This window comes from Glycine max, chromosome 1 (genome assembly GCF_000004515.6).
Source record: "Glycine max cultivar Williams 82 chromosome 1, Glycine_max_v4.0, whole genome shotgun sequence".
Taxonomy (NCBI): Eukaryota; Viridiplantae; Streptophyta; class Magnoliopsida; order Fabales; family Fabaceae; genus Glycine; species Glycine max.
In genome coordinates this window covers 57,918,223-57,929,077 of record NC_016088.4, presented here as the reverse complement: position 1 = coordinate 57,929,077, position 10,855 = coordinate 57,918,223, and the positions used below count along the sequence as shown (strand labels likewise).

Sequence of the window (10,855 nt, the reverse complement as noted above, 5' to 3'; positions counted from 1 at the left end):
TCTCTCGCTCCTTCATTCTCTCACTCTTCTCTCTCTTGTAATAGTTTCTCCCTCCGCACTATTCCGAGAACCTCCGTACTTGTTCAGCTGCCAGCGACGATTTGTGGTGACTACGTCGGAAACAAAGAAGAAAAAGAAGGTGATTGTGTTAGGATACGACAGGTTCTCTCTCGCTCCTTCATTCTTGCAACAGTTTCTCACTCTTCTCTCTCTCTCTCTCTTGCAACAGTTTCTCCATCCGCACTATTCTGAGAATCTTCGCACTTGTTCAGCTGTCGCTGGCGATTTCTGGTGACTGTGTTGGAAACGAAAAAGAAAAAGAAGGTGATTGTGATTTCTGGACCTATTGGTTTCAGCAAGAGCCGCCTCACATTGGAACTCGCAAAGCGCTTCAACGGCGAAATCGCCTGTGCCAACTCCATCCAGGTAATATGCACATTCAAACAAACATTTTATTCAACTTATTCTTGTGCTATTGCATTACGTATGAGGTGGCAGTGGTACTCGTAGGGTTTTAGGATTTTAATTTTAGGTTCCATTGTCCTAACTTTCGACTAAAATTATTGTTGAACTAAATTGTAAATAATTAAATTTGTTTAGCTGTTGATAAATTATTATAGTTGATAAATTATTATTGTTGTTGTTGCTGATAATTTTTTATGCAACTTTTATTAATTAATGATGTGAGCAAAGGTAAATTCACACAATAATAATAATGTTTATTGAAAAGTATATTAAAATAAAACAATGTATTGATAAAAAAATTTGTCCAACCAAATCAACAAATATGCACAGACAGGCCGAAAAGAAAAATAGAAAAAGAAAAGGAAATGGGGTTGATGGCATAGGACCCGGTAGAGCTAAAACCTACCTTTTATCGTTGAAATACCATATGTCCTATATATGACTTAGAAATTTTATTGGCTTTTACAGAAACAACTAATGATGACACAACATTTACACAATTCTTGTATTCATAAATCTTCCCAAATGGTATAGGTAGCTGTAGTGGCTTAGGTGTGTTGTAGACAAGAACAACCTTTCACTTGGACATGAATGCAAGACTACTTCCTCGGCATAATTAAGTTTTATCTATAGAAAATAAGTTTTATCTATAGACTTCTAAATAACATTCTAAGGTGAAATGGTACTAAATATTTTTTATGTTGTGAGTTTTGTAGTGAGCCGTAAATGGAATAATGATTTAAATAGTTAAATTAATATATTTTTAATTGAAATAGATTAAAATATTACATATTTATTGGAATACCACACTCGACAAATAGTATATAGAATTTATAAATGAAAAAAATAATTATTTTATTAAAAAATTGTTTTATTCAAATATAAAATTTAAAAAAAGAATGCATTTGATTATTTTATCAAAATAAGAAATTTTGAAAATGAAGAAATTCAATTGCTTTATCCAAACACAAAATTTTGAAAATGAAGAAATCAATTTATTTATCCAAACACAAAATTTTGAAAATGAATAAATTTAATTTTTTATCCAAACACGAAATTTTAAAAATTAAGGAATTTAAATTGAAGCATTTAAAATTCTCAAAATTTAACATTCTTTAAAATTTTAAATTGTCTCATCCAAACACACTCTTAAGAAAGATATACAAAATTGTAGGGAAAATAGAATCTCCATGACGACAACAAAACCTTCTAATATTATTTGAGAATAAAAATGATTGTTATAACCCCTAGAAGAATTTTTGTTACGGGTTAGACACTCTAGTTATTTATATGAAAAGATAATTCTATTAGCAATGAAATTGAATTACACGATGCTCAAAGAATTTATTTAAAGTTATTATATAAATAATTGTGTTTAATTTTATATTCAAAGAATGTGAGAAATTTATTAAGGGAATAACAAGTTTTTAATTAAATTGTATAGTAATCGCACGAATATTCAAATAAAATTTAAATACACAAAAAAGATAAATTCTCACATTCACATTTTATTTATATTTTTTTTAACTTTGATCATTTATATTTCATTTTAATAGATTATTATCTCATTCATATTTTTGAGCCATTGTGATATTAATGCAAAAATATCTTAATTTTATAAAAAATCTATCTGTCACTTGTAGTAAAATCTTATTTCCCTAAACCCCGAACCCCGAATTCTAAATCCTAAATCCTAAACCTCAAACCCTAAACCCTAAATTACAAACCTCAAATCTCAAACCCTGCACCATAAACCCTAGACCCTAGACCCTAACCCCAAACCCTAAACCCTCAACCATAAACCAAAAACACTTAGCCCCAAAAACTACCAAAAATCCATAGAAAAATCATAAAAAATAGTTTATTGATATTTCCACTCCTCTTTATAGTTTTGTGCTATCTACTTTGATTGAGATCTAGGGAATGATTTTAATTTTAATTTTATTTCCCCTCCCTCTTCTTGATAGAAAAAGCAATCAAATGATTTGCACTTATTTATTATAATGTTTTTGCTTACATTGCATTGTTTATGTTGATTAAAATAAGGTTTACATGATTATTCCTAGTGCCAAGCCCGACAAATTTTGTAAGAGTTATGCCTGACCCAATGAGCAAATGTCTTTCTCGTCCTCTTTGTTCTTCTTAAAAGAATACAAAGTCAATTAGCCAACAGATATGCATCAGTTAAGGGAGTTTAGGAATGTAATGGAAATTATAATTGATCATATTTTCTCATGCTTGAATGTAACTTTATTCTTTTGTTAGTTTGTATAAAAAGTGCATAATGTACAATATGAAGCATGTATAATGATGGAGTTTGAATTTCTAGAATGCAACTTAGAGATGCAGACAGGGAATAATTTATGAAATGCAAGACTTATGTGTCCGCAAAGGGGAGTGTATTTTTTGGGTATTTTAGGAAGAAAATAAAAATCAAAAGGAGATTGTATTAGTAATAAGGAAAAGTGCAAATAGAAAAAGCCGAAAAATTTATGGATTATTTAAAACTCCTAAAACCCACCATAGATTCACTAAAAAAGCCTAAAACTACCAGAAAAACTCATTAAAAATCATAAAACTCTACTAAAAATATTTAAAACCCTTAAAAATCACCAAAATTCTACTAAAAATGCCTATGAATTGTCCAAAACTATAAAAAAACATTGAAAATCATAACAACTACAAAAAAACCCATTAAAATTTATTAAAAACCAACAAAAAAAATATTGATACACCTAAAAAACACAAAAAAAATTCACTAAAAAGGCCTAGATAGACCTAAAACTACTAAAATACAATAGATCATAAAAAAACCACCACAAATTAATTGATATATCTAAAAGTCACCAAAAAGGCCAAAAATTACCAAAACCATTAAAATTCATTAAAAAAATAATATGTATTATTTAAAACTTCTAAAACCCACCAAAATTTCACTAAAAAGATTAAAACATAAAAAATTCTAATAATCTCACGTCCTAAGAATGGTCTGGTCCGATTTTGAAAAGCATGGTTTATCCACGAATCCAGTTTTAATTTCGTTTTTTTTTTATATTATTTTTAATATAATGAAGTTTTTATTTTTCAAGAATTCCTATTTTGATTAGAAGCGTGAGGGCAAAAAGTCGGAACCACCGGAGAGGAGGGCTTCACACAGAGAATTACGCGGTTGCAGCAGTCAACGCCCGGGATTCCCACGTCCATACCAACCACAACAGGCGGAGAGAGAGTTTAGGCCTTAGTGAGAAGGATAACGCCATTTGGTTTTGGCTTGGAATACGTCATCCACTGTGAGTACTTATATTTTATCGCCTTACTGTTTCCCCCTCTTCCTGTCGTCGCAGTTTAGCGAAATCTAATAATTCTAGGGTTTTTCTCCTTCGAAGATCAATCAACTGGGCTTTGAAATGGTGAAGGAGACCGAATACTATGACGTGCTGGGTGTCAGCCCTACGGCATCCGAAGCCGAGATTAAGAAAGCTTATTACATTAAGGTAATAATCTAATTATCAATCCTTTTTTCTTGTTTGCGTTATTTGTTCTCTCTTCATATCTAACGATGGAATTATTAAATTGATTATTTGAGCCGATGATACGGTATTACGCAGAACTACGTAACTATTTTGCTTTGCAAGCTATCCTAAACCTCAATAGATCCGTCTAATCTCATTTACCCGTTTAAATGGACAGAAAATAGCAGATACGTATGTCCTATGGCTGGATCTGTCCTTTTTGTTGATTTCAAATGAGATGTCTACTCGCCTTGATTGCTTGCTCTATCTAATACTAGCTAGCTTACAATTACATACGATGAAATTGAAATGCTTCTACAGCCAATGGCAGTCTAACTTTGGAAATCTAAAATATATCTTCATAGTGTCTTCTTTTGTACTTTATTTACTGTTTCGGTGGTTATCATCTTTTACCAAATTTTAAAATATGATCAAGTAGTTTGATCATGTTATTTATTAATTTTCTTCTATACCATATGTGCAGGCACGGCAAGTGCATCCAGATAAAAACCCAAATGACCCTCTTGCTGCACAAAATTTTCAGGCAAGAATGTTATGTTTCAGTTTAGGACTAATTAAAGGCACAGAATGCCATCTGACCTGGATTGTCTAGTTATTTGATGAAAAGAATTTTCCTCTCTGGTTCACCACTAGTTATTCCCGATATGTTTGATACTCTGGTTTTAGGTTTTAGGTGAGGCTTACCAAGTTCTGAGTGACCCAGCTCAAAGACAAGCTTATGATGCTCATGGAAAATCAGGAATTTCAACGTTAGTTTCCGTTCTTTTCAATAATATATTACGTAATAGTCAAATATTAAGTGTGATAGGATTTGGAAATTTGTAATCTTGTTAAGGGATCTTGTAGCATTTTAGTGTAGAAACATTTCTCTTGTGCTTATGTCTTCTTTTCGTTCTTTTCAGTGAAGCAATTATTGATCCTGCAGCAATCTTTGCCATGCTTTTTGGTAGTGAGCTTTTTGAGGAATATATAGGTCAGTTAGCCATGGCATCAATGGCTTCAATGGACATCTTTACTGAAGGAGAACAATTTGATAGTAAAAAGTTGCAAGAGAAAATGAGGGTATAACTATAATCTTTCTAACAACTGCATTCTCTTCTGGCTACTTTTATATATTTTATGTATGTATCTAATAACTGCATTCGTTTGTGACTTTTGTACATGTACATATCACCTCTTGCTAATTATTATAGAATTCTGATGTGACTATGCATGTTGCAACTAGTTATCACACCCATTAATAATCCAGTACTTTCCTAATTGGCTTTTGTTTGGTCAATGGTTCTTATAAGGATTATTACTAATCAGTTGCTACTGATATGCAAGCCTCATAAAGCAATTTCTCCCAATTTTTCCATGTTTAACACTTTTTGTTTCAACAGCAGTGCTTGGTGGAATTTACACTATTGTACATAATTAAGAATGGGAATGACTAAGTCTATACTGTTAGTCTTCGTTCATCTATATTTATAATGAGAGATAAGGACTTATATAAGAAAGACAGGCACAATCTAATAACATATAATAATCTAATAAATATTTTCTAACATGTCCCTTCAAGCTAGAAAATTGATGTTAATGATGCTCGTGTTGCAAGTATAATATAATTTATTCAATTTTTTTTTAATTCTTTGGTGAAGATGTGTGCAAGTTGTTCTCTGTTTTGCATATATCCAGTAACCAGAGGACAGTGTTGAATCTTCTTGTGTCCAAAATGACAATCAGTCTCCATATGCTTCTTTGGTGAAAATTAGGATCAAAGGCAATAAGAATAGCAGCTTGGTTGTTGCTTTGTACTACAACCAAGCTGCTATTCTTGACTTTAGACTTGTTCAATTGAATCGCTTTTATACTTTCGAGTTTTTTTTTTTTTTTGGTACATACTCAAGAGTTTGTGACTTTGCAAGAGTTTACCATGTTTATTGAATTTATTAAAAAAAAAAGGGTTTGACAAGTGATTTTTCTACCTAGAAGCATAAACTCTTACGAGTTGACTTGAGAGTTTGACAATAATGTTTTAATTTGAATATTGCACAAGATAAATGTTTCTTTTTATATAATTAAAAATTATACTACATATTGTTGAATATTATATTATAATTAAAATTCATAATAAATAAATATCTCTGAACATATACATTATATTTTAGATTTACAATGAACAATTTAAATTGTTATATGAGGCTCTATTTTTAATTATTGATCTAATTCTTTAAACAATTTGTTGAAATTAAATTTAGAGATAGAGATAAAAGATGGTAGATTGAAATGTATAAGCAATTAAGAAGAACAAGTATACAAATAAGGATGAAAGGCTGATAGTCTGAGATGGTTAAGAGAAATTTTGGTTAGTTGACTAGTTGTGAGGGTAGTGTGTGAAATGCACATCTAAATGAGAGAAAAGAGTATATTGTTATATTGAAAATTAAAATAACAATTAAATTGTTTAATATATTAATTAAAAATAAAATAATAATATTTAACTATTACCAATTCAGTTACAGTTCAACCATAGTTAAACCATTGAATCATGACCTAGTGCCATTACCAGTTCAATGCTCGGTCTGCTTTTAAAAACCTTGATATAAACAAGATCTTGGGACTTGTTTAATGCCATACTAGTTTTTCTCCATTCTGTTCACATTACCACTCTCCTTTTGAGCAACAAACTAAGGCGGGCACTCTATACACTTCTTGCAAGTCACCATTGAGAAAGGCTAATAATGCCATACATAGCAGCCAAACAGGCTTGAGTGGACCATTAAGTGTGTGTTTGGAAATCCGTTAGAATGGTGTTGAATGGAAGTTTAACACCTTCCAATGCACAAATGGAAAAATAATGTGAGTGATGGATTGAGATTAGCATGGGTTCAGTCGGATGTAACTGTAATTCAAACACATTTTAAATTATCAAGGTTGAACTTCATAGTTTAAAACTATTTACTGTTTACCTTGAAGAAGAGAAACCAAATCCTAAGTCTGATTGTGTTCAAGGGCATGGACATTAGACAAGGCCTCAAAGACTATGGTAGGAATAGTGAAAGTATCAAAGAAGCTACAAAGGAATTAGTAGAACTAGATAAACCATCCTAAGAGACAAAACACAGAAATAGCATACGTATGAGTAAACTTACTTTTCCAAAGGGAAATTGAGAGATCAAGATAGAAACTGGATCAGATTGTAGATAGCAATTTATTGATGGAAAAAGTGTTATACTCCAGGTATTCGAGAGTCCTGGTTCTCTCCCAAAGACAATTCCTCTCCCTCTCAACCCCTATTAATAGGCTATTCCTAGCTAACTAATGGGTAAACTAATCTATCACAACTAACCACTACTTAACAGTACCCCCCCCCCCCAGCAAACATTCACCTTGTCCTCAAGGTGAATAGCGGTGACAGGTGCAAACAATGTTCCACAAACAGTTGAATACCTCTATTCTTCTCCTATACCCTATTTTCTGTAATAAAAAGTGTTGACAAAGGGAATGGGTGCTTTAGAACTTGTTTTTGCCACTCAACTAGTTGAACTAGGCTTATTTACTAGCCAGAGGGTCAAATGAAGCATTTTCTTTAAGGCCCATTCTTAAGTCCCACTCTTATTACTAGTTGCCTTGTTGGCAGACCTTCCTGTGTCAAGTTCTATTTTTTCTCTTCGAAGAACCTGAAGCCATTCCATGTTCACAAACGTGAGTTGCACCTTTGCCAATGGTTTCGTCTGCTGCTGGTCAAAGAATTGCTCTGCCCAAGCAATCCACTCTAATGGGTAACTGCAATTGAAGCTTATCAATTCATGCTTTCTTGCCCATGTCCAGCTTTCCTCCACAATGGCCTCCAAATCACCATCCAGCTGCATTTTTGTACTCTTAGATATCAGACATTAAGTCCTCTTTTCTTGAACTGGTTGTTCATCATCCAATTTAGTAGCTGAATACCCTCAATTTCATCCATTTTATTTTGTATATCTGCTACATTTCTGGAAAATGTAACCTCAGTCCTGAGGCCATTATCACAAGTTGTCTTCTTTAGAAGCTCCACCAAGCTTTCTAGCTCCTCTACTATTGTTTCCATTTCACAAGATCCAGCATGTTGCACAACCAAGAAATCTGATAAATACAGAGAGAGATAAAGAGAACAAATCTATAAAGGTTTGTTGAATCTCAACAGAAAAAAGGTTTCTTTTTCAACAAAGGGTTTCCCTTTTACAACTGAGCCACTGCTTTGTTTCTCAAACTAACGAATCTGGATTCCCCTCTTTTACCTACAGCCTACTCTATTTAAACTAAGGACCTACTCGTAACAATTTTAATCACCCATTATTGGCTAATCCTATGCTTTGAGTTGATAAACAAATTCTGGAGAATTTTTTTTTTTTGCTCAGCAAAAATAGATAATTATATTATATGCAGAGTACCAGGGGTACTGAAAATACATATGTTGAAGGTATACACAGCTGGTCCCTAATACTTTCCTAAGGTTCTTATTAAGGACCAGCTAAGCCCAATCCTAGGATTACACCAGACATGCGTCTACTACAGAGAATCCTAGCAACTACCCTCCTTTCCTATTTACCCAAAGGTTTCTCTCAGCTGAGAGGACCGCTGATTGTAGTGCAGTGTAAAATCTTTCTCCATGGCCCTCAGCCATGACCATAGTAGGAGAAGTGCATCATCCAACACTTTACTTGTGATGAAGGTCTGGTTGTCAAATACTGTCTTATTTCTGTGATGCCATATGGTCCATGTGAGGGCTACCCACCAGCGCTTCCATCTTGCAGCCTTGGTACCACCAGCGTTCCCAATGGTGTGCTGCAGAAAGTGTTCCTTCGGGTTCTATGGGAAAGCAACCTTTGTTTTCACCAAGGATAATGATTCCCACCAGAGGGGGATTGTTTTGCTGCAGTTGAAGAAAAGGTGTGCTGCATTCTCCTCCATATTATTGCACAGTGGGCACCTCGAGTCTGTTAATTCCACTTGTCTCCTTCTCAGGTTAGCCTTTGTTGGTAACCTGTCTCTAATGAGCCTCCATGCAAACAACAAATTCTGGAGAATAATGCTTGAGTGTCTCAACCCACACTCAGCTAAAGCTGAGTTTATATATATATATATATATATATATATATATATATATATATATATATATATATATATATATGGGGTTTAATACAAGCTGTCTATCTATGACAGATGGTTACAGTAGAGAGAGAATAATATAACTATATAAATCTAACACTTTGTATGGGATGGAGTCAACACATGATCTATGATATTGTGTCTCGATTTGCTCAAAGCATTACTTTCTTTGGGAGTACCCTTGCGTGATGTGTTATTTTCTTTTTCTATCTTATTTATTAGAAAAGAAATTATTAGGGATAATATTTGGGCATTTACATCAATCTTGTCCTTTCGAAAAGAGGAATTCATGGCTTCAGATTTACCATACACAATTTTGGAAATTATCATAGGAAGGGAGAGAGAGAACAGAAAGAAAATTTTGATTGACTTGTGTTGTAAGTTTTTTTTAATAATGCTTAACTAGTGGAGTAATTTTCCGACACCAAACAATAGGAGATTGACTTGTATCTACTAAAGGAGTGAATATGGCAATATTTTTATTTCATCTCATTCTTTATTTTACGGATACAAAACAAATGTGTCCCTAGACTTTCAGAGGAAGAGTGAATTTTTGTTGTAAATTTGATGAGAAATAGCAGTAAATGTTACATTTATTTATTTGGTTTTGGAGCATCAGTTTTATGTAAGCAGTAGCTAGTCCATCTCTGTTTATTTGGCACGGTCATCTTGAAGAAATTATATATTTATCTGTCTTAGGTGCATGTGTTTGTTTTTTATTATTTTTTTAGCAAAAAAGGGAAGGCAAGATCAATAGAAGTAGACATCCCAACGAGGTTGGCACCCCTACTTCTACCAATTGAAACAGCCAGCCCAAATATCATATATATAAAAAAGAAAGAAGATAACAAGAGGCATGAGAGGACATAAAACCAATCTCATGCAAAACAAGAGTCATCTGAACCTATAGTTAGGAAGACCTGATCTATTCCAAAAGAGGCAATTTTATCTGCATAAACATTACCTTCTCTGAGAATGTGAGAAACTCCAAACTTAATATTTGTAACCAGTTGAAGACATTTGTTCCATCTGTTAACTAAAGTCCAAGGAATACGAATACGAGAGGAGAAAGCCTGGACTACTATGGCTGAATCACATTCTAACCACAAATGATTCCAACCTTTATCAACAACAATCTCAACAGCCAATACAACGCCCAACAGCTCAGCAATAAAGCTTTAGAAATTCCCAGATTCTTGGCAAAGCAACCCATGGAAGCATTAGAGGACTCCCGGAAAATGCCACCGTAAGCAGCAAACACTGGACAACTTCTAGCAGCCATATCAGTATTGACTTTGAGGGAGACACCATAACGTAGGCTTCAAAGAACCTCCGGAGTTAACCACAAAAGGTTTAAGATGGAGCCTAGACCAAAAGGACTGAGGGAAACCCTCAAGATCCATCCAAGGCTCTGATAAAAAACAAATTCCGGCTTGTAAAGATCACTAAGCTTACTCCATCAATCTAGTTTCAGAATTTTCCAAGCCTCTAGCATTCCAGTAAAATAACTTCATTAGGCAATATTAGCGAGACCAACCCCGAAAAGGGGTTTGTGCTAAACAACATTCTTGCATTGCTTAGCACTCTTCTTTGACTTTTTCCTTTGAGCCTTGGAGATGACAGTAGTGAAACCCATATTGTCAAATGAAAGACGATGTTGGTCGGACTCCTCCAATCTTTATCAACTTAATCTGCACATAGGTTGGATAAAACTCGCATATCACTAT

The 10,855-nt window shown here is 33.5% G+C and overlaps 1 protein-coding gene across 2 annotated transcripts in view; it reads left to right on the top strand.

The window, feature by feature from the left end:
• The first annotated feature begins 3,450 nt into the window (after nucleotides 1-3,450).
• The window catches only part of LOC100780905 (chaperone protein dnaJ 10), a 28,499-nt gene continuing 21,094 nt past the window's right edge, over nucleotides 3,451-10,855 (top strand). Inside the window, exons 1-6 of one of the 2 annotated variants that reach the window (XM_003517562.5) lie at nucleotides 3,451-3,477; nucleotides 3,573-3,755; nucleotides 3,852-3,959; nucleotides 4,462-4,521; nucleotides 4,665-4,747; nucleotides 4,901-5,060. In XM_003517562.5, the coding sequence (XP_003517610.1) occupies nucleotides 3,873-3,959; nucleotides 4,462-4,521; nucleotides 4,665-4,747; nucleotides 4,901-5,060 (390 nt within the window). In that variant the 5' untranslated portion in view covers nucleotides 3,451-3,477; nucleotides 3,573-3,755; nucleotides 3,852-3,872. Of the gene's footprint in view, nucleotides 3,478-3,572; nucleotides 3,756-3,833; nucleotides 3,960-4,461; nucleotides 4,522-4,664; nucleotides 4,748-4,900; nucleotides 5,061-10,855 lie in introns of both variants that reach the window. The other variant, XM_014777598.3, reaches the window with a different exon arrangement.